The sequence below is a fragment of the Lytechinus pictus genome, chromosome 1 (assembly GCF_037042905.1).
Source record: "Lytechinus pictus isolate F3 Inbred chromosome 1, Lp3.0, whole genome shotgun sequence".
NCBI lineage: Eukaryota > Metazoa > Echinodermata > Echinoidea > Temnopleuroida > Toxopneustidae > Lytechinus > Lytechinus pictus.
This window is the reverse complement of record NC_087245.1, coordinates 16,514,056-16,538,989: the sequence shown is the minus strand read 5'-3', so window position 1 is coordinate 16,538,989 and position 24,934 is coordinate 16,514,056. Positions and strand designations below refer to the sequence as shown.

Below are 24,934 nucleotides of genomic sequence, written 5' to 3'. Positions count from 1 at the left end.
TTTTAGAATTTACTATTATGTGAAATTACTAACTCTTTAGTACCGCAATCCTCTGGAGTTATATAGGGAAGATCTCTGCGTTTCTTGATGTCTTTGATAAGCCAAATCAATTTTGAATGTTTTCCGATGACTATATAAGTATATCTCTTTTTTAATAGATTCGCCAAACTCTTCTATTGGCAGTATGGGCAGTATTATAAAGGTTTTTGCATAGAATATCAACGTCCAAATATTGAGATTATGAGTAAAGACATATCACTTATCGTTGGACAAGTTAACGTATGATATGTCCAGACCAGAGCTTGTATTTTATCCATTCTCTCACATTTTGATGGACTACTTTCACCACGTACATATAGAATTATTGCAAGATAATCAATCGAAATTTTCGAATACTCGCCAATCTGTGCCAGTGTACTTTTGGAGTGTCTTAGTCAATCCATAAAATCGTTGAATGAGCGAACGAAAGTTTAATTTTCTTTTCTTTTTGAATTGCCATCGCCTTTATCCGGGAAAAACTTCCAAGAACATTTTGTACTATTTTTTTTTCTCCGATAAAGCACCGGCTGCTGTTCACCTTAACAGAAATCAGCTATGATAGTTCACTTAGAATGTCGTCATATTTGTTTATGATTTAGTATACACGAAAAATGAGAAGTTCAAGGGCATGCATGGGGCCATGCTTAGGATTTCAAAAGGGTCACTTCCCAGGAAGTTTGTAACCTCAGTGAGTAACCCCATCATCATCGAATTAAAGACATTTTCCGTCAGCAGACGGAAGTTTGATATTTCTTTGTTGTAGGCCTACATGGAATATTCGAAATTGTAAATATGGCTTGACCATCCATTTGGCCTGAAAGATGGAACTCCCTTGCTTTTGCAATATTTTCACTCCGATTTTGATAAATGAGAGAGAGAGATAATGTGAGACAGATATATCTTTTAAAACCCAACGGAAGATTGATGATCTCATTATAATGTCAACATGAGAGATCATCCCCATAAATCAACAGTAACATGGGTTTATCACCATTAACATGGTCACAGTTGTATTTATTGGTGTAGGCTAAGCTACCATACCCCCCCCCCCTCTCAAGTGCAGGGGGGGGGGGAGTGAAAACGTACATAATAGGCCTATATTAATGACCTATTTCCAACCTATCCTAGCTAGGCTCATTTACTACTCAGACCCTCACGAACCATTACTCTTACCCCCCCCCCCCCCTCCCCAGTTTAAATCCACCCTGATATCTGGATATCGTGGAACCCCATTTATGTTTTTTTCTCCAAAACTATTCCTGGTTGACATTGATTCGGCCATGGACTTTGAAGCATGGCTGAACAGTCATAGACCCATGAGTTGGCGTTTGTATAAAGCCAAAGCAAAGAATAAGAATAAAACAACTCCTTAACAAGTGGTCAGCCCGCATGAATCTGATACTTGACCGTGTTGTTAAATTTGGCACACAAACGTCTGTGGATCGTGCCGTTGCCGTCAAATGCATGACCTCGTTTGAGGGTGTCAAAGTATCACGTGGGAATTAATGTCTTCAAGACTGTTTAATTGGATCTGATATGATTCCAAATCGTAGGATTCACCAGGAGCATGTCTGATGAGGGTGGAGTTACAGTCCAGGGGAGGAGCACAAAAATGATAGTTACATGTAGTTTCTATTTGTAAACTATAACATTGGAAAATTATTTGACTTATGGACCAAAATTCACACAAAGATACAATTAGGAAAACACGATAAAAGTTAAATCAAAGTATACCCTTAGAAGGGTCAGATAGTTTTCTGTTCATAACCGGTCTTTTTTTTTTCCTTTTTTTTAAGAACTATATGTCTAAAAGGCACAGGGATTTAAAAGAAGGGTCGTCTTTAAGGATCATGCACCCCATCCTTTCAGTCCTTATGTCAAAGTCGTCAAATGCCACGTTATCACTGACCTTACACATTAGTTTTGTTCAATTTGATTTCTCTGATACGTTAAGAGTTATTCCTGCAGTAATGGGGATATGCACAAGTTGTTTTTAGTTCATGAACACAATCTTCATGTTGTTATCATGAACCTGTCTCGTCTTATGAATATTCCTGAGACCGAGTTGGTATTTCCTTTCGTTTTACCTCCTGACCAAGGCGGTCGCGTCTGGCATCTTCTTAAAGTTTGATTAGATTGGTATATTATAGATAGAAGAAGCATTATTGATGAGCTGGTGATGGCACGTGTGTCTATCACCATCAATCGTTCTAGGTCGAGATACCCACTACGTTCCGGTTATAGTGTTTACAAGGACAGAACCTCTTGACACATCTGAAACATACCAAAGACTTCGTTCACACTATAGTTATCCGGTACTGTCCGGTTCACACTATAGTTATAAGTACATAACCCCTCGACACATCTGAAACATTATACCCAAGACTTCGTTCACACTATAGTTATCCGGCTTAAAACATGGAACGTTGTTAAAAAAGGCTACATGAATGGGGTTTTTTTTATTGTGTGAACGAGGCAACTTCTATATGAAACTTCATTTTTGCGTTATTACCATCATACCATGAAAAAAATATGTATTTTAAAGAAATGTAACAGAGCAGTATGAAGTAACAAAGGAACCATATGAGTGCTGTAATAATAACCTTATGTACTGTTATTAATGTGAAAAGAGGGATTCCGTAATAGACAATCTACTGTTAGGCCTTGGTTGTTTGATGTTTATTCTTTGGAGGGGTGGTATCCATTGAGGCCACTGATTATGTTAACAGTATGATAATAACATTAGGGGCTTGTTAGTAGGAGATGACTCCCAGGCTTACTGAAAATAGCATCACGTGATATGACGTCACGCCCATCTGGCTGAATAAAGATATCAACACCATTTTACAAGTGCTTCATGCCTTTGTGAATCTCATGATAACATGAGTGAGATAAACGCGAAAATTGATATCGGGTTTTCATTCATGGTAACACATGATTATAATGGTATAGCTTCTAACGATAATAAAGGTTTACTTAACGGTAGCCTTTTGGGGTTTAAAACACTTTACAAGCATTTTACTTAGCATTATGAACTAGCTATTGCATTGTCCTAGTCCAAGTTAATTATGAAAACACTGTACACCTCATTATCATCCAAATTGGTTGAAAAATCTACAGTAGATCGCAAAGTCGCACATTCTAAATGAGATTTCTCTAATCACAAATGTCCTCCAGGAGCCAATTCCTGATTAATGGATTAACCCATTAACAGTCCCGTGATTGGTACTGTCATTAATTGCGAGGAGACAACTAGTATATATCTGAATAGAATGGAAAGAACGTATGGCCACTGTTTTCAAAGAATCCCCACTATCTTATAAGGTATCACCTTTGCTCAGTGTTGAGTTATCTCGGTTTCGAGAAGGTTCATGACTTTTAAGCCAATTCGACCGATCTAAATTCATCGTAATTTGCAAAGCCCACGTCCAACATCATTTCCCGTAGGGTTGATTTACGCTAGCCATTAGTGCATCCTTCAACAAACCATGCCAAGTTTCTCATTAACTCTTTGTATTCCTGTCTTTCATGCCGGGCCTTTGCAGCAGTAATGTCTATCTCTTTGAGTAACTTTCATTTTTACCCTTATTTCACACCAATTAGGAATGTCGGCCAAATAATAGACATAGCTGGTATTTTGTCAGACAAAGCACTTAGGAAACTTTAATACCTAGGTCACATTTGCTCTACGGCGGCCGTACGGCGAGTCGAAAACAGCCGTTTTAACATTTTTGTACCAACTACATATAGGTGGTTTGCATTAAAATTAAATAAAACGGCTGTGTACGGCCGCCGTAGAGCAAATGTGACCAAGGTATAAGTTGGAGCTAACACATCGGATTCCTCACTCTCCATCAGCTATGACCAATGGTTAGAATTACGGACTCCATGTAACATTTTGAAACTTTTTGGCAAGACATTCCAGGACTCCAATTATAGCATTTTATAGCTTCCGTTATTTTACAGAAAGACACATCCATCTTTGTTGTTACCATCGATTTTCTGTCTGACGTTGTGAAACGTCAGCAAAGATTTATGGCAGATGTATGTGACTTTGACTATAAACATTGCCCATGGACCGATCAACTCAGCGGCTCGTAAAATGGTTCTCTTTTTAACGTATGGATGCAGTCTGTAAAGGAAGACATAGTAACTTTATTTCCCCCTTTCTCGTATTCCATCTTGCCTCTAAGTCACTACCTGCCTCCAATTTGTAATTTCCTGTTTTTAAAAATAGCCCAGTGTGTCTTTCCGATAGCCATGTGGATAAAAAGGGGTGAAATTATCTATGACAGAAAAGCGCTAACTGGTTGTGTCATTGGGTATTACATGAGATTAGGTGCAACATTTGATAAATTTTGGTATGACGATGTATTGTGCACAGATTTTCAATTTGAAATATAATTTCATCAAAACCATGAAAACATGGGGCAGTCCCCCAGGAAAACACCACACAGGAGAATAATTTTAAACTTATTTTGTTTAATTCTCAAATCGGATCATTGACATAATAATCCCCCAACTACAAACCCCTTCCCCAAAATCAGTGAATGTTTAACACGTGTTCACCCCAATTATATTAATCTATGATTAGACACCGTTTCTCCTAAAAAGTAAAATTTTATGATTTCTTTGTGCTATGTTCAAAATAAAAAGACGGTAAATCAGCTATCGGTTTAAGCCAATGAAGCCTCTAAACGATTACCTATCCTGTAATTACTTTGAGGGTGAAAAAAGTTGACTTTCCCCCTATTCAATTCTGTGCCCATTTCATATACATGTACGTCAGAACAAAATGAATATAAAATTCCCCATAATTTATTATTCAGTTTCCATGGTAATTTGTTGACAGCGAGTTAAGAGAGAAACTATCTGACCTGCATAAGGATCAGTGTGTCGCTTTGATGAGGATACATGTTAAGTGTGTTAAAACAGGAGATATTAGTTTACTGGCCAACGGGTTCTGTCCGCCTTTAGCTTGAGGCAGATCGATCGTATGATCAATGACTGCAAGGACTGAGTCCCTTGAGAGTACTGCTCCGTTACGCTTTTACACTGTTTCTCAATCTTACAGTCAAATCCCTGGCTATAACCCTTTCACGTAGATGCGATTCGGAATAAGAAAGAATCATTTGCTCTGGTGTGTCCTATATTTGTAAATGTTAGAAAAAAACTGTTAAAACACATAAGGTCACATCGATTTGTATTGGATTCAATCTCTAAGTTCTTGGTTTCAGCAAGCATAATTAATAAGTGAAAATTATAGCACACTTTCCATTTCGTTGCAGTTGCCACTATTCTTAGCTATAGATATCAATGCTGTGAACGATGCTGCCGATTCTTCTTGTTTTTGGCAGAAAATTGAAATATTAGAGAAATTCGAGTGAAAATATTGATTTCTTGTAAGAAACACTAGTGATTTCTTGAAAAAGAGAAAGATTGAAATATTTTCGATGAAATAAAGATACGTTAATCAAAACATCAGAAAAACTGAACGGAAAACTGATTATGATAAATCTTACGTAAAATCTTCTATTTTCACCCCCAACTCCCCTTGGCAGCTGCTCTTACCCATGTCATAGCTGGAGCCTCATATCATAACATTAATATTATGCGATATGCATGTGTTTCTTTGTACTCTGATCTTCCTATATCCTTCTATCCCTGACAAGCAAAAGAAGAAAATTTCCATAGATTCATCGGGAATTGACTCATTGGGGCCCATACTAAAATGCTCTGTAGTTAGTTTAGGGTAATGAAGATCGTCTGTTCGGTGCCCCTCTTTTCATTTGCGTCATCAAATACGTGAGTTGATTTATTATTTTCACTTTTTTCAGTATGAATTAGGGTTCGTTTTCGTCAAGATAAGATACCACAATTTTACAGGGAAACAACAAGATGTAACATTCGCCCCCCTCCCACGTTCGGAGTAGTATCCATCATGTGTGACACAATATTTCAAATAATGTAATGCAGTGAATAAGTGATATATATTTTCCCCACAATCAGGTATGTTTGGTGTGAATTTTGAAATGTATATCTTGCAATACGTTTTATTGCAGCGTTAGTCAATCGATTTCCTTGAAGTTAGAAACCCTAAGATCACTAATTTGAGCGTTATTCACATTATGCCAATACGATTCGTAGCGTTTTCAATTATTTCAAACATCTGTGAACACGATGACATAAATTATCTAGTAATTTACTTATTACTTAGAATCTTTGAGATACTAGAAATTTAATGGCAAACAGAAATATTTTGAAAATATTGAATATGAGATGGATGTTTCTATTGCGCAATTACATGCATTTATGTAATAAGATGTCTTCGGTAGATGTAGAAGTAGTATCGATTTAACTTACAAGAAACCTGTAGATTCAAGTTTTGTTTGGTTTCCCTTGTATTATCTACACTAAGATGTGTGGCTATATACATGAATATATTCAAGTGGGTGTGTGAGGGTGTGTGTCGGGCGTGTGAGTCGCGCGAGGTATGCATATATGTGAGTGGTGGATAGGGAGAGGATGTTTTTTTGTCACGTGTGTGTGTGTTTGTATGTGAGTGTGGGTGTGAGGGATAGAGGGGAGGCTGTGGAGATTTTATTCCGTTGGTGATCATGAGGGTGTGCGTATGTGTAAAAGCGTGATATCCTGGTGGGTGCTTCATAAAGCGAGTGACTTTATCTCGATGAAGCTGACTTAGCAACTAAAAACGTGTCCCTGTCGTTCGTAAAGTCGTACATAACTTCACGAACAACTTCATGAAATACACACTTGGTGACATACAGTATTGGTATTCGTGAGTTATGGTAATATATCCTGTAGGTCGCCAATCCTATAGCGTTTCTGTACAGGGTATACGAGGATGTGGGTATAAACATGCTGCTCAGCTTCGATAACAAATTCGGCTAGTTTGAATGAAATCCGATAATCTAGCGGAATCAATTGATTTATCTTTTCAACTTTTACCCTATCATCGCTGCGGGCATGAATACATTACATGCAAACAATGTCAGAGTTTGCCAATTTGGCATTTGAAGATTCAGTCGCGAATAGCACTGGTTTCTTCGCTAGATTGCTCCCTCAGGTGGGCGCGGATTAATCGCGCGGAAATCTTCCATGTAATTAGGCATTTTAGGTACACGCGGGTACTCCACAGAGGGGCTGGTCGTTTAAAGCGAGAGGAATTTACGCGTCGACGAACAGAATATTGCTGAGCTTGGAAAGCCATGATACCCGCTTTCGGTTGAAAAGACGAAATTGGGTTGTTTTCAGTTCCTTTCTACATTTCCAACCTGTATTTATTTTTAGCACTGTTTAGACTTCTGAAGCAGTGCTCTCATTTTTAAGGATAAGAAATCCCTACAGTTGACATGTTTGAAGCTTCTCAAACGACAGGTGCTACGTGGATCTTCGTTCAATATTCTTATGGAACTCTGTAATAATTTATGATCATATTACTTTTATGATACTACAAAGATTCGCACAATTGCCTGTATTTTGCACAATAAAGCACTGGCAAAAGTTTTACCCATATAGGTATGGTCAATATGATAAAAACCGGAAATATTTGTATTCATATACTATAATAATTAAAAATGTTGGGCAACATACGGTCCACACAACAATTGGTTAAAACTTTATCCAATTCTGGGTAGTTTTACACCAATAATGTGTGCTTTGGGTGAAAACTACACAGTATTGGTGTAAAACTACCCAGAATTGGATAAAGTTTTAACCAATTGTTGTGTGGACCGTATGTTGCCCAACATTTTTAAGAGTGTATCATTCAACAGGCAGCCAATATACGAGTATTTGAAAAGTTATCCCCAGATTCCTCGATCTTATCGGAAGCCTTCCCTACAAAATCCCAACATAAAGGTTTAAATTCGTGTTATCTGAGATATATCTCGAATCCTAGCTTTCTTGTTGGCCTACTTATGTCTTCTAGAAATCCATTGCCTCAACATACGCTATTCCCGTATCCATTTACAAAATGTCTAGCTCATTTTTCATATTTCAGGGCAATGCACTTCCTTTTCTCCATCTATCTCGCTCCTCTCTCTTCCTTTCTCACCCCTCGCCTTATCTTTCTCACTGCCCCTTAACTCAATTCCTCTTCCTTTACAACTCTCTTCATTTCATTTTCTCTATTTCTTTTCATTTCTCACCGCCTCTCTAAATTGAGCTGCTATTTGGAGTTACACATTTTACAATCAATTTCTTCAATTTTACTATCCAGACCAAACTGCCGATATCAAACAATCGTTGGAATAAAATACCATGCAACCTCTGTCACAAATTGAAATGTCGAAATAAAAGCTGATATTTGTTATGAAGTTCAGCACAGGCCACATTTTCTCGCAAATCTAATATCGATGCCGTGACACTTATTTTATCTCATTTTTTATGAGATGAAACAAGCTCACAATGACCTCACAATACGTTTACCCAAACTGATATGCTAATCTGCATGGTCTAATGTGTTAAATAGGACACTGTTGAAGACATTGATCATACATACTATCCGTGTACATTGTGCCAGTTGTTATTAACAGTATTCCAATATATTGACATTATTGAACAACTCTAATCATGCCCTTGGGCTGTTAGAAATTTAATCCTTCTATATTGTAAAATCCTTACATATTTCAAAAACATTTAATAAAAAAGCGTCATGACATAGGATCTATGCGATACTATGGATTCTGGGTAACGGACTTTTAAAGGTTCCAGCTGGCATGAGCAGTAAGGAAGTTGGGCGTACCACGGAAAAGCGAGGATATACGGGAAGATAGTAATTGAATTCTTAATGTGCTTCCACTGATCTTTGCCACATCGTGTCACTTGCCAACGATATCACGACAAAAGCTTTAAATGATTTCCTCCCAGCGATTATAGCAATGCATGTAGATAAATAATGAGATTAAGCATTCGAATATTCCAATGGGAGATGCTGAAGGAATTATTCTAACCGAAGAAAGGGAGATATCAGTGTTCAAACAATGTGACTAGATTCTGAAGTATCCAATTCATAAGTCTTTGCCGTATTCAATACTCAGCAACTAGTAAAATATCTCTCTATTCGGACCATCTGAACAAATCCTCCACTATATTATAGTAAGAATATACAAATTCTGACCCTTTGGTATTTTGGTCGTTCGACAGATGAATTTCTTTTCTTTTCGACTAACAAGCCATCCCTTTATAGTGTCGCTCGGTCACCTTTCCCCTTTACTTGCACCCCCTTTTCCGAAACGCCCCACAGGTTGCACATTTATACTTGTTGTTTCCTTAAAACATGTAAAAAAAAAACATGCAGTATGACGTTTGTACTCTCTAATCTATAGAGACAGGTGAAATTTCAGTTATTGATAAAGAAAAACGAATGGACCGATAGATTCGAGACTTTCATCGTAATGACGAAGGGGAGGTTTTATTTAAGTATCTCTTTGAGGTGCCGCCTTTTTCGTTTCCAAGCTTTTAAAATAATCTTCCATCCTTCGTCACCAATCCAGGCCCAAAATCTTACCTCTCATCCCGTCTCACCTTTCTTACCTATACCACCCATCACTCCTCTGAGACTACGCTGGATATAGAAGTGACCACTTGTACCAAAAGGTTGCCCTGTAGTTACCCCTCTCTTGTACCCCTCCGACTCCTCTTGTTACCCGTGCTATAGCCTACTTTTAGACAAAGTTAATCTATATTTGACTAAGTCTCGACTGATTCCGGACTGATAGTTTGGATCAACTCCAATGATGAATTTCAAGGCCCACCCAAACTTTCACTCGTTTGAGGGCAGCCAAGGATGATAATCTCGTACGATGGAGATTCAAGATCAATATTATTTAAGTTGTAAAAGTTACGTAACCGTTTCTTGCCTTAAAATTTTCAAAGAACTTATGAATTTTTGACGGAAGTTTAAGTTTACTTCATCATCATTATCATCATCATCCTTGAAAGTACAGTCCTCCAGGTCGGTGTATCAGACTTAATGCAGACTTATTCAATCGCGCATAAAACATGAATTGTTCTTCGATTTGAAGGTGATATCTCACAATGTAGGTTCCTTCAAAACGTAAAAAGTAGGTGTCAATGGAATAAAAATGCATGTACGTTTAAAGCCGTTTAAAAACAAATCATAAACACACCATGTATGTCTTGTAGAGACGTCAATTGCGTTATATGCCTAAATATTCAATGGGGCTTCTCACGGTGGTCGTTACATAAGACGTACTCTCACATTTATAATAGCTATCTTGTTTCTCACGCCAGCAAACACATTGGTGTTCAATGGAAGCAAGTACCAGTAGCAAAGTTGATTGTAAACTTTATGCAATAAGCCACGCACTCTTAGAACATCTCTACACTCCTAAAAATGTTGGGCAACATACTGTCCACACAACAATTGGTTAAAACTTAAAAAATTCTGGGTAGTTTTAAACCAATAATGTGTGCTTTGGGTAAAGACTACACAGTATTGGTTGAAAACTACCCAGAGTTGGATAATTGTTTAACCAATTGTTGTGTAGACAGTATGTTGCCCAACATTTCAAGAGTGTATAATAATATCTAGCCGTCAACATGCACGATATTTCAGGATTGATTGAAATGTTACCTCTGCCCGGCGTTTGCAGCCAGAAAAGATTGTTACATCCGATAAATTGATTAAAAATATGTAAGAGGTGTAATCGTCTATCAGTTGTGTTGAGGTGCAACGATTCGAATTTAGGTCAAAATTTATTTTATTCTATTTATGTATTAAATCACTTTCAAAGTAATCTGGCGCCACGATTGTATGATAACAATTCGTCTTTATGTTCGAATTAAATAGATATATATATATACCTATATCTGTCAGATTCCGAAAGATGTTTTTATTCAAGGTATGTTTTAATTTTATGTTTTTGATATTCGGGTGCCTCAAGTTTGAAGGGCATATCTAGGGTGTTTGATTAACGGATCATTAAGCATAAAAAGAAATCTCATGCATTGTAAATAGGGTTATTTGTTCGCGAGTGTTTCAAAAGCATTGCTAATCCTTTTCATCAGGATTGACACAGCTGCGAGGCTTGTACCTTCGCAAATCACATTTGTAATCTAATTTGATAATCTGGGAATACTCATATTCGACACCTCCTTGGTTTCTCTCCTCCATTCCTCCTCCTTCGTAGCATCGCATTATTCCTGTATGTATTTCGGGCGATATTACAAACGAAACGGGCGAGGAAGTAGCCGGAAATCCGCAGATTTTGAGAGAAGCTATTTATACCTCTATGACATACATCAGCTTATCTGAGTCACCTTGCTCACAACTCCAGGGATTCCAAAACCCATGAAACTTGCATTGTGTGAGTGGAATAATATGTGACTGCAACACGAACAAGATATTTGATAATGGTTTACATTATTCAATTTACATTAACCTCACTTACTATGCCATACATTTTTCTCCATTGTAGGCCTATGTTATCCTGTCGAAGAACAGATTAGGCTTAATATCTTCGTCATATTTTACAGAACCTTTTTTTTCATAGTGGTTTAGTGTTACTTAATTTTGACCTTTTTTTAGCTTTTTCTTACATAACAACCAAAAATAATTTTCGTTGATTTATTTTCTCCAGTATTCGCCCAAGCAGAACAATTAATAATAATCACGTTTTTTTTTCTAGTTTTGTAAAGAGCGACATGATATTATGTCAGATTGCCCCTAATATCCTTGTTTCTTAACAAACCCAATGTGTTACATTACGATGGCGCACAGCAACGAGAGTCATGAATCATCCACCCACCCTCATACCTTCACAAACACACCATCACACACACACACCCTCCCCTCCCCCACACACATCCTCCAATACAACCACTCATGCAATGTAAGATACTCACATACATTCCAATCAATAATTGCAAATGCAATATAGCCAGTTAGTTATGATCCGAAATGTATATACACTTCACGATCTTAGTTAGATGTGAACTTTTGTGACGTCATAATTGAAATCATGTTAAAAGTTTCTTTTGAAATAATTTTATTAAACATAAACTAATATAAACTCTTGTTTCTTCCTCTCTTTTTTATTTCATCAGCTCCTCTTGACACGACCGGTAAGGAATTCGTCTTCGCCTTCCAGAGTAACTTTCAGAATAAAAGACCAGACAGACTCTCGCTGCTAATAGGAGCCAACGAACCAGGTCTGACAAGGGTTCAAGTCGAAGCACCAAACTTCAATTGGCAACAGACGGTGCAAATACAACATAAACAGGTAACCTTTCTGTGTTTTAATAGACAAAATTCTTAGGCATGATAGTCAACAAGCATACTGATTGACGATTCAAGTGACTGTAGCTTTTCAAATATAGAAGGAGGATAGCTTTACATTTCCTAGATTTATTTGTTTTCAACATAAACAAAATAATGAAACATTATTGATGTATAAAATAACTACTTAGTATACATTCATTTATTCTTTATTATCATGCATTCTATTGGCAGGTAAGGCAAGTGGATCTTAACCCAGATATTGCTGCTCGGGGGGCTGGGCCAGTCAATGGTACGCTTATCGTAAGAGCAACCAAGGATATATCAGTTCATGGCCTCAATTCGCTCACCATGACAAACGATGCTTTCTTGGCTATCCCAACTCATGGTCTTGGTGAAGAGTACTTTGTGGCATCTTACGACCCGGTGCCCATTGAGATGTCACAGTTCCTGATCACAGGCATCCAGGCCGATACAGCCGTGAAGATCGTTCTTCAGGCTAGGCTTCAACACAACTCACAATGGTACAGCAAAGGACAAACACTGACCGTCAATATTGGAAAGTATCAGTCCATCCAGTTTCAGAGCCAGGAAGATCTTACAGGAACCAGGATTACATCCACCAAGCCCATCAGCGTCATGTCTGGAGCTTCCTGCACTCTCGTCCCAACCCAAGTATACAGGTGTGACCATCTCGTAGAGCACCTGCCCCCATTCAACACTTGGGGCAAGCGATTTACCCTTTTGCCATTCTCTAACAGATCCGGTGGATTCATCTTCAGGATTATCGCTGGTCGTCCATCAACCACAGTACACATTATGGGAAATAACGTTCAGCTTCAGTTCGAAGGCAGCTTCAGGGAATTCAATCAGCCAGCTTCACTGAAGACCACTCTGCAATCAGATAAACCCATCATGGTTGTACAGTACGCCAAAGGAATGCAGAAGGATAATAATGGAGATCCCTTCATGACCCTCATCCCACCTGTCGAACAGTACATGCAGAAGGAGATCACCTTTGGTTCTTTCAATCAATCAGGTACAGACATGCTCAACATGTTTGCTGGAGTTTCCTTCACTTCACCAGCTCTTTTCACCATGAGTCTCAATGGAAAATCATCATTTGAACCTGAGCAAGGCATCCCAGGCACGGGTATCTCTTCAACTTTCACAGCCGACTCGTAAGTAATTTGTTTCGGGATTAGGATGTGTGCGTAAGAAACATAAATGAATAAGCCATATCAAATAAGATATTCATTTATTTTACATTCATTACTAATTCCTTACTAGTAGTTTTCCAAGTAATTGATAAAAAATGAAATGGCCCAAAACCTAGCCCGTTGGAAATATGTGTTGAGTCACAACCATCTTTCCAAAGATCTGCTAAAGATATGCTTAAGGTTACGTTTTTTCTTTCTTGTCGGATTGATGACCAAGAAAACTAATTGAAAATTATATATGTTTTTATTGTTGATCAGGTCGACACACTTCAGTATTTTGCATTTATGGAATGTATAATGTGTTGCCTTGCCTATTATTTATCTCTTATCCAGGACCATTCCTCTTGATAACATCCGAAACATTCTGACAAATTACGAGAAGGATGTTCATTACATGGCCATCGTTTACGGGTTTGCCAGCGGCACATCGTTCGGTTACCCAGCAGCCTACCAGCTCAGGCAAATCACATGTACAAGGCCTGGCAGGCAGGGTAAGTTTCCCATGATGATGATAATGATATGCTTTGGCGGTATGTGGGGGTGTCACCTATGCAATCCAGAGGTAATTGATGTCTGCTGTCAAGGGGGTGCTGCCTGCTTTGTTACCCTTTTCATGACCAATTCATCTTGTGGATCGCAATCCATGTTCATGTTTAAAAAGAGTAAAATGCATCTCGTAGTTGTCTCCTCTAAAACATACGTAATTGAAAAATCCTTCAGGGATATTAGGTTTGAGGGTTTGAGGTTGGAAGTCGATTGATATATCATAATCTTTACATTATATTTGAATGAATGTATGAATCATTATCTAATGATCTAAAAATAAATTCGCAAATTATAATATAGGTGATGTAACAATGTCCTTTCAATATCAAATCTTCCCCCTTGCCCCCTCCCCCTGGTTTGATTGATAAATAATCATCCAAAGACAGCGATATGTTGTGTAGCCAATGGTTTAACCATGATATCCTGTATCTTGGAGCAATACAAAGATCTCCCCGAAATCTCTAAGTGCTGGTTGTGAAGAACGCGGTCCTTACTTACATGTTATATATTTCAAAGACAGGACCTCTTAAAGAAGCCGGCATTGTGATGAATGGTTCATCTGCATGCTAACATCTGGTCATTATCATCGTTCAAGTACCGTGTTAATCAATAGCATGCCAACCTATCGGTTAATAAGTCAGTAAATGGTGTCGGGATTGAACAAGATGGAGCGCCTAGGGGAAATTGCGAACACGATGTACGAAGTATATGCTAAATGATGAAAAAGGGGAATAAAATGAGATGCAAGCTTAATCCTACGAGACCATACAGGCCTGTCAGAGAAAACAATGCATATGGAAGATCTATTTGATCATGTTGATAGTACCATGGACCTACTCCATGATAGTACTAGACCAAAAGGGGAAGATTATAGTTTTATCGAGTTTTATTGAGAACTACATTAAAAAAGCAGTGGCTCGTTAAATACAAGAACCTTTACTATTGGCCATAATAAAGACCCCGTGGGTAAGATACTTTATGAAGACATCTCTTATCATATCCTCTACGTTTCATCTAACGTTCTCTTCCCCCGAGGCGCAGTCTTAATAATAGGATCATCAAAGTGTAATGGGAAATTGTGTAGATTGGACAGCTTGTAAATTAGATTATATATTTCTTTTACCATTCTGGCTGCCTGGTGGGTGGGTGATAACCCGTACAAATCCTTGTCGATAAAAAATGGTTGGCAGTTTTGATATGTTTGCATTGATGCTGGATGTGTAGGACAGTATTGATCGGACATGTCAGAGGAAAAACAGACTGTGCCTCAAGGACTGTACCTCAAGAATGTGAAACTTCCATATGAATAATTATGAATCAGATGTGGAAAGGATCTACATCTCGAATCCTGTTTTGTTAAAATGCGATACATGTACGACGTCTTGTGATTCTTGTGGGGTTTTACTGTGTCAATATTAATTTGTTGACATTTACTCTTTTAAGAAGATATATTGTCATTCATTATGTGGCAACAACCTGATATGAATTAAATATCCCACAAAAAGTCTATCATCATTCTAACAGGGTGGATATTAGAAAATCAAGTTACCATGGCAACGACCTTACTTTGAAAGGTCAGGACGGTAGAGACTTCTTCCGCTTGTAGAAGTGGAACGGGGTGCGTTAATTTGATGACTCAAACTTGAGAAACGAGATGCGTTTCCTCTCACAACGTGTGAGATACGTAAGGAACAAATGTCGCTTTGCGTTGATAGATTGTGCAGTGACGAATAGAGGTGTATGTGCGTCTTGGTTTATGGCTGTTGTGTCGTACACACATAAGATTCCGTGCAGATTTTTTGCGTCTCAGTGATGCGAATGAAACGATCGAAAACAGTTGCGTTATTTCGAATGACGCAACATCGGTCTGTTCGGAGTAGGTTTCATCGATTCGCATGCACTATTAGTGTGGGCCAACATATGTTAGATGAAATATTGATGACATCAAATCTCGAACGTTGTCTTACGCACATGTGTAGAATAATTTTTCTTCTTATCATTCTTCTATTTTGCTGGTGATGGTGTGTGTGTGTGTGTGGGGGGGGGGTAAATTGTGAAAATCATCATTATCTTATGTAATCCTTAAGAAACTCATGGCATAGGTAATACCAATACGTTTCATTTGAGCATTTCCACCTTGCATCCGAAGAGGGAGGGGTATAAAATCACTTTACCCTTGATTTTTCAGCGGAAATGAAATCTGATGCCGGAAAATGTTCTATTGTTGTATCTATGGGGTGTTCTATAGGAAACGAATCATCGTTCCGTCTAGACAATATTGGCTCAGATGGTGCGATGATAATGGCTCAGCGAATCTATGAGAAGAGAACTGTTATCACGCTAATGGAGTAATGAAGTTTCAATTGTTTAGGGTGTAAAAATGGTTTACTTTTTTTTTTACTTGAAACACAAATTAGAAATCCAATTACTTTAAAGTCCGACTATTTAGTATTTTATTACACATGGCAACTGATCCATCAATATTTCAGATTAAGATATATTAATATTTACAACCAAATTGTTACTTCGTATAAGCAGAGTAAGCATTTTCTGCTAAACATCAACTTGCCTGCACTGATGCATGTTAAGAGCTTAATGACCACTATCTATTTTTAGAGGAGAAGGAAGGGTGAATATAATAAAACTCTCGTCTGGCACATAGCCCCAGGAATATTCTCTAAACGAGGCGAAAACAGGCCAAAATGACAGTCTGTCCATATACGGGCATAGCTTTTGATGAGGGTGATGACTTGCATGAAATACGATGGTTAGCCGGGGAAAAGAGTGACTATACTAAGGGACTAGAGCGGAACATAAGCACGGACATGTTAATTTAATCGCCAGACAGTATTTGTTCAAGTTCAGATAGTCAGAAGCGTTACGAAATATTGCGCACTTGGGAAACATGATTTGTGGAACCACCTATTCAAAAACAGCCTCCATTGTAAAAGTTTACATCCGATGGGACATACAAATTAAGGCCGGTGCTTGCAAAACTGTATTTTATCACTCTGAAATACTCAGGATAAACATGATAAAACCAACTGTAGATTTTTACAACCACACATTCTAGTTGGATTGAATCCCTAAGAACAGTTCACTTCTTGAGGAACTTACTAAACTTTGTTTTCATTATATTCTGTTAATCAATCCAAAAACCTTTATGCATTAACGCCCTCACACAGTTTCACCCACACTGCAAAAACTCCGGTGTTGATTTAACACCCTCCCAGAATCTATATACGTCCACACCAGAGAAGTATTGAAACAACACCAGTTTGGAATCAAACCGATGCTGTTTTAATACCAATTGGTGTTGTATAAACACCTATCTGGTGTTAGACTAAAACGAAACTGGTGTTGTTTAACACTTCTCTGGTGTGAACATATATAGATTCCGGGCTGGTGTTAAATCAACACCAGAGTTTTTGCAGTGCAGGGTTAAACCTAAGCATAATTATGATTTGGTTAGTCTCTTTAAGAAGACAATTATTTGTTACACGCCCGATCGCAAAACAATACTATAAGCAAACATTAACGCACAACAAACGACCTTAAGGGACAGTTTGTTATCCCTAAATTCTTCAAAAATTTAACAGGTAAATAAATTCGACTCCCATATTCCTTTCTTTATTGAATAGTAAAACCTTATTGGACTAAAGTGTCAGTGTCCATTTACTGTATTGCAATTTTGGATAGGCTGTATAAGAAAACAAGTTAGATTTATATCTAGATATTGAAACCAAAATATTCAATGAGCACAGTTATGATACTGATGCCAGAGACTATCGGAAATTGCAATCACTTATACCATTATTGCAAGCATCGCCAATATAATTTTAGAATCTTCTTAACATTACCGTTATCATAACGTCCATTATTACCAATATCACTTAAAACCCGTGGTTTTCATATTCGATCATTATACCAACCTTGGAAATTGTAAGAAATTTTTCGTCCACTCTTATTGGCTACCAAACGCAAAGCACCACAAAGGGGAACATGCGAGTTATTTCTTGTGTGAGGAAGCCTCCAAGAGTGGATAAAGATTTGCCTTGAAAAGTAATATATATATATATATATATATATATATATATATATATACACACACATATATATATATATATATATATATATATATACTGTAGATATATATATATGACTAATGTGATTTCATGAATGCAATTAAACTTATATTATTGTCTTTGATTATCGTGTGTTTAGGCCCAGAAGCTGAGTTTGAGTGTCCAGACTCACACAGACGCCCCCGACCCACTGCACCTGTCGTACCCGTAGGCCCAGGCAGTGGAGGAGAATTAGGACAAGAAGGTAAAGACTTTGATGATGTCGATATCTTAATCTATGCGGTATTAAGGTCTACTATTCTCATGCACTAAATAGGAATTCGACTGCTCCATAGAAGCAGATGTTTCTTTTTTTTTATCAGATTACTGTTCTGAAATGTGTATTGATTTTTCATTAGAAATATCTCAGGTAACGTTCCGCACGAACTCAGAGTAAAGGGTTATGGAATCAGTTTTGCTATATTAAGTGTTTTTACAGAACCAATGCTAGTTTAAACAAGGAATTCTCTGGTCTAAATTACACGAAAAACTGTATATCTTTCTTTTTAATTGCTTCTCTGCCATTCCACCAATCTCACTTTCCTGAAAATTTTGACGAATAATATATTTTTAACATTCTGTATCAATCTCTCCATCTTTTTCGAATCACTCCCTTCCTCTTCCCTCACTCTCTTTCCTGTATCCCCTTTCTCTGTGCCTTTCCTCATTTTTGTTTATTCAGGTTGTACGTCAAAGGGCGTCGTAGTTCTTGCCGCCATTCTTCCAGCCCTTATTGTATTTATCATAATGGTTATCATCCTTGTCTTCGTCCTCTACAGGTAAGTTTAATTGAAATAATAAATATAATGTGATAATGGCAACGGATTAACTCATTTCGCCCTAGGTTACCACGACCTAAAATACAAACGGACCATATTTACATACACGTTATTGTAAGCTACGATACAGAGTGCTGCTCTCTGCTTGGAAAAAAAATAATGTGAAATGTTTTTTTTTTGTAATTTACCAAAGTACCTTCCATCCTCAAAGGCCTACATGAATGTCTGTCTCCTATATGTTTTATATGATTTGACTTGTAGATGATATTCAACATCATTTGAAAATTCCTACCCATGGTATTAACAATGATCTATATTTTCACAGCTTATATGTTAGCACAGTGCATGTTCTTGTAGTTGGTATACATTGCTCCGTAGCTTCTATAACTGCATGAAATGTATTAGTGTCTTTGTAGGTGCTTTATTTACATGTACTATAGTTATAATATAACTTTATTAGTGAAAGAGTAAAGGCTACTGCTAACGATCACGGCATATCCATATAAATGAATGATATTTTGCCATGAGAATGCCCATAAAACCGCAAAATTCAATGTAGTTTTCCTGTTTATTTCATGCGAGTAGTTACTCTCAATCTTAAATCAAGTCAACAATGCATGTGGGGTTATTTCTTTCTTCAAAAATGTACAGAGGTGGTCTCTACAAGAACTTTTAATCAGCCAACGTCGAAGACACGAAGTGCAATACACAAAAACTCAAACCGTAGGTTGGCTAGAAATTGCATTTGGAACCTGTAGATGCACATTTAGTGGCCTGTAGTTGTAGTATTTATCTTGATTCTAAGAAGCATTTTGTTGTCACTTCCCTTGTAACCATTTTACTCACAAACTGGTCATACATCGCTTAAGCATTTTTGCATCATTAACCATTAGACATCCGTCTGGCCCGAACGAATTCTAGTTGTCACAGCTTGGTCTTAGGAAGCAAAAAATAATGTAAAAGCACCAATATTACAGATCAAAGATAAATACCATAAGAATTTTACGATATCCAAAAGTACAAACAAACAACTCACACACCATGTGCAATTTTAAATGCAATTTGTGGCCCAACCGAAAGTGGTTCGAGGAATGGAGAATCAGATGGTTATGACATATTTGGTAGAGCACACTTCTTACCATCAGTCCAATGCATAGAATTTTATGTGATGATTACACCAATATTTTGCTATATCCCTTTTTGTGTTTCCCACTTGAGGACTCCATCGACACCGGAACTCCAAAAGTTCAAAATGTTTTTTAGGGTTAACCCCCGAGAGCGGACCATATCTAGGTGTTCGTTCGTCAGAAACGGAAGTCTATGATCTAATACTTGATAGAAGGTATGCTTACTATTCCTAAAGCATGACTTTGTGTTATATACATGCTGAATCAGTTTTCGTTTCATCTGTGCTGTTGGAACTTCTATAATTTCTTCTACGTTGGCTGATATCACAGGCATGTTCGCATTTTTTTCTTAACACTTCCTCATTCATACCTTCTTTAGTTTATTTTCTTTTAGTTCTCGTACTCTGGGCCTATATCTAGTCTGTGCTTAGTTACACATTACTGTTTCATCGTCAGAATAAAAATTCAATAGCATTTCTAGGCTAGAAAAATTGTTAATTGGCCTTGACGTAATCTACATGGTTTTTGTATTCGAGGTTCTGCATCGATTCCCTTTAATCATGACGTCCAAACGTCAGAGATATCCCGTTTTTGACGCTATGTAATGAGCCCATGACATTTCTTATCATGTATTTTATTTTCTCGACAATGCTAATATAAGTTGCTCGTGTTAATTTTTTTTAAATAATCTTTCAGAGGCATTGTTCATGTACGTACACGTTCATTTAGCAGTAATGGGGGTAACAAATACATATATCGTTATCTCATTGCATGAAAGTATCGTCGACCTTACTGTGGGTTTATCTTTATTTCAGTTCTGGGTTTCTGGGGGGAATTGTAAAGAATTATAATGAATTGCATTTTGTTTTAACATGACTTGCATTTGTATGATTCTTTGCATCTTGAATTGCACGAGGTCTCATATTACTAGTATTGTATGCCTACTGCAGGAACTTTTAATTCACATGCCCCATCGACATGATTTACAACAATCTACATTCATCCATGTTGAGAGAGAAATACCTCCACATTTTGATGTTGCTTTAGGAGATGGAACAATCAATTGCCTTCTGAGAGTTTTGCCAATTGTATCATTGCTTTAACAGTAATATCTTATGCAAGTTTATATATATATATCACTTACCCTTTGTCAAACAGCTTTTTTTCTCGTTTTTTGAAAAAGAAAATCAAGTCTGCACATTGGCGTTCATCACCATCCCTAATTAAAAGCATTTCCTTTAGATCAGATTATGCAGGACTGTGTGCTTTCTTTAGCCTATCTAAGCTGAACTTATTTTAACTCTCAAAGATGTATGAAGTCCCAGTATATTTGAGTAAGGCAGGCTTACCTGTGTAATTTGAAAATGATATATCTAATTTAATTTAATTTCTTTATCCTTGGACAGATTGAGGAGAAAGCTTTGACTTGTCTTTCATCATCACTGAAGTGCAATACAATGGATATCTCATCTAGGAATTCACATCTTATATAAAAACATCTGAGTGATTGGACCATCCCAAAGACATGTTCTGTAGACCTTGTCACATCAAATCTGGACTGAGTCACCGTGTGTCCTAAACCTTGAATCATCCGCGGGGGGGGGGTCTATTTGGGAAAACAAACTTTTTTGCTAACCGTTTTGCCGACCAGGTCATGATACGTAGTTGGTGTGATTTATGCTCTTTGGATATCTCATCAGATCGGACCAAGACCCAGACCGTTCCTGGTGTGTCAAGGTCTTCATAAACATCCTAATTTCAATGGATTATATTGAAATGAGAGTCGCTCCGAGTTTCATTATCGCTTAAAAAATCATTGTCTTTCCAGCAAAAAGCAAACTGTATTATAATGCTTTGTATTACTATATCGTTTTCTTTGTTTTTGTTCGTTTGAATAATGTGGTGCTAAATATTTGTACAAATTGTAACAAATTGTAAGATAGGTGGTCAACCACGAAAAAATAAATACAAGCTGCCTTGTTTTTTTTATTCCGTTAGTTATTCTATTTTCTTTCTAAAAGATGAGCAAGGTAGTGTTATGCCTTTTGGTTCGGTATGCTATTTTTGTAATTGGTGATAAAGTATTATTTCTAAGTAATTTAGAAGACACTTGAAAATAGTATGTTTAGTTTAGTGGTGTACATAAAATTTAAAGAATATCTATATATTGATTAAATACCGCAAAGTTATTTCTTTTTATAATTTGTTCTGCTTGGTTCTTTTAGTTATTTTAATGACTATATAAATTAATGATACTTCACAGTTTAATCCTTTCCGTTTTTTTGTTCGTATTGTTGCTTGATTTTGTAAATAGAATTTTATCTCTAAGTACGTATTGAGTCTGTAGAAATAATCTTTTATATAGAAACTACGTGGACTGTTACTTAGGTACATGTAGTTGTGTATAGATGGGTTAACAAAACAGGGAGTAATAAAAGTCAAGATGTCATATTTTAGAGTTCATTATCCTCTATGCGTTAACATGTATATCTCAGCTAAATTTTTGGTTAATAATACATGTAATATGTACACCTTTTCGTAACGACTTTTCACTGTTCGTAGCGTATGTCGTCACCAGTAAGGGATTGTTGAGATTGTAATAATTCACTAATTGCACATTATTTGAATATGTAATGTCTTAAATGACATCATGTGCATTCCGCGATTTCAAAATGTGTATGTTTGTATCGATTTTATACAAGATAACATGTTGAAATGGAAACCCCAATAAATGTTTTATTTCTTAAATGATAAAGTGTTTCAGGTGTTTATTTGGAGAAAAGAAAACATGTAAATGTAGTGATACATTCATTAAAAAAAATATTGAAACAGGAAATTTATACTAATTCTACATTACATTTATTTTACAAAATAATATACATTACTTTTTGTATAACATTGTTTACTTCACACATAATTCTCTATAGGAAATTATAAACATTAATTCATGAAGAGGAATTTTAAGACGAGAGTAATGGTCTTTGTTTTCAAACTTGTCATTTTTTTGTTTTTTATGCAACGAGCAAGGAAATTCTGAGGGAACAATGAAACCATTTTACACGATGTCAAGCACAAAAAGCCATTTATAAACATCTGAAAAACAACACCCGTATGCTGTATTTATTTTAACATTGGATAACAATAATGATGATATAATTTTTTTTTTTAAACTTTGCGACAAAATGATGGAAGGGTCAATTCGTTAGAAAGGCTTTTACGTTAAATGTCGTTGCAGACTTATCAAATTCAAGATATCAAAAAATGGAAAAGAAATTGTTGAAAAATGCGGAAAGTCACATACACAGAAACAGAAATCCAAGTTAAAGTCGGATATACATACACACTTAAAATGTTGGGCAACATACTGTCCACTGTGTTGGGTAATGTATGTTGGTAGAATATGTATTCTGGGCAATTATTATAAAATTGAGCAAGTTTTGTATCCAATTATCAGTTTTTATTACCAAATTTGGGCAGATTTTAACCAATAGCTGTGTGGACAGTATGTTGCCCAGGTTTGGTTAAAAAATTTGGCATTTTTTGCCCAACTATTTTAAGAGTGTATAAATATAGTACTTGCGTTTAAAATTCATTACCATCATTATTTGTGGTATGTGACTGACTCAGCATTGGTGAACTCATTGCCTTATAGTATCAGCATAAGATTATGGGAGGAAGTGTGATTAAAAGCGTTAATTAAAACAGCCCTTCCTCACTGGATCATGATTAACACCCTCCTCTACTAGACTAGCTAACAGGAAAGGATGGGAGAATAGTTGTGTTTATGGTTCATTCTAACACATAAGTTGTTTTCATTAAAAGTTTAAAAATGCAGTAAACAACTAAAAAATATCATGGCATAAGAAGTCCTAACTTTAATATTTTCCCTTCCGTGATTTATGGAAATTAATTCAAAAGGCTTCATTTAATTTTAATAGGAATGAAAAAGAAATTTACCGAATAAATCAAAATTGCAAGACGAAAGATTGACTGTCTGACACCTACCCAACTGCAATAGTGAGACAGTCCACACCTGTGTATGTGTTGATTAATTTGTAAATCATGACGAATGAAAAATAATAAATTGAAGACCAACCAGTAGAAACAGCCAGTAATCTAAAACAAGCGAAAAACACATTTCGGTACATTTACTGAAGTGTACTTGAATAAACGTTAATGCACAAATTATTGATAGATTTGAAAACTTTCAAATGACATTTTAAATAAAACAAATAAACACAAACAAGAACGCCCAAACACATGGATACCGATGTTTTCATCGTGATTTCGCCAACTGCAAATTAAATGAGAACTTCAATTATTTCCGTCTATAAACAGTATATATGATTATGTTTTATCATCTTTGTCTAACAATTTCAATACATTATTTTATAAAACTGAGAACTTTGAATATCAATGAAGGCAATTTAAATGCATCAGGCAAACAACCCACCCCACCCCGTCTCGTAGATAGAAATATAAGGAGTCACAACATCACATACACCATAACAAACACACTCACCCACACTCTTACCCCAAATAACTACACACACATGAGCAGACGCACCTTTACGCACTCTTACACCTGCCCACATTCATATACTGTGCATCATCTATTCAATCATACACACATAGTCACATGACAAAGCATGAACGCATTTAGTCACACACACACACACGCACACTCGCCTTTTTAGACTTTTTAACACACCTGACCCCACAATGTAATCAATCCTTACAACGACTACAGAAACGCATATTCCTCATCTGAGCTGAAACTACATTATTTTCAATAGTTTGTTTTGTGGCTACAATGTACTGTCTAGAGGTGTAA

General features: G+C 36.7%; 1 protein-coding gene across 1 annotated transcript; it reads left to right on the top strand.

The window, feature by feature from the left end:
- The first annotated feature begins 11,377 nt into the window (after positions 1-11,377).
- On the top strand, positions 11,378-22,848 carry LOC129263933 (IgGFc-binding protein-like). The gene is made up of 7 exons (XM_064098130.1): positions 11,378-11,393; positions 12,133-12,308; positions 12,539-13,485; positions 13,858-14,015; positions 18,295-18,399; positions 18,877-18,973; positions 21,507-22,848. Exons 1-7 carry the CDS (start codon positions 11,378-11,380, stop codon positions 21,523-21,525), a joined length of 1,518 nt encoding a protein of 505 aa, XP_063954200.1. The 3' UTR covers positions 21,526-22,848.
- The last annotated feature ends 2,086 nt before the right edge of the window (positions 22,849-24,934 follow it).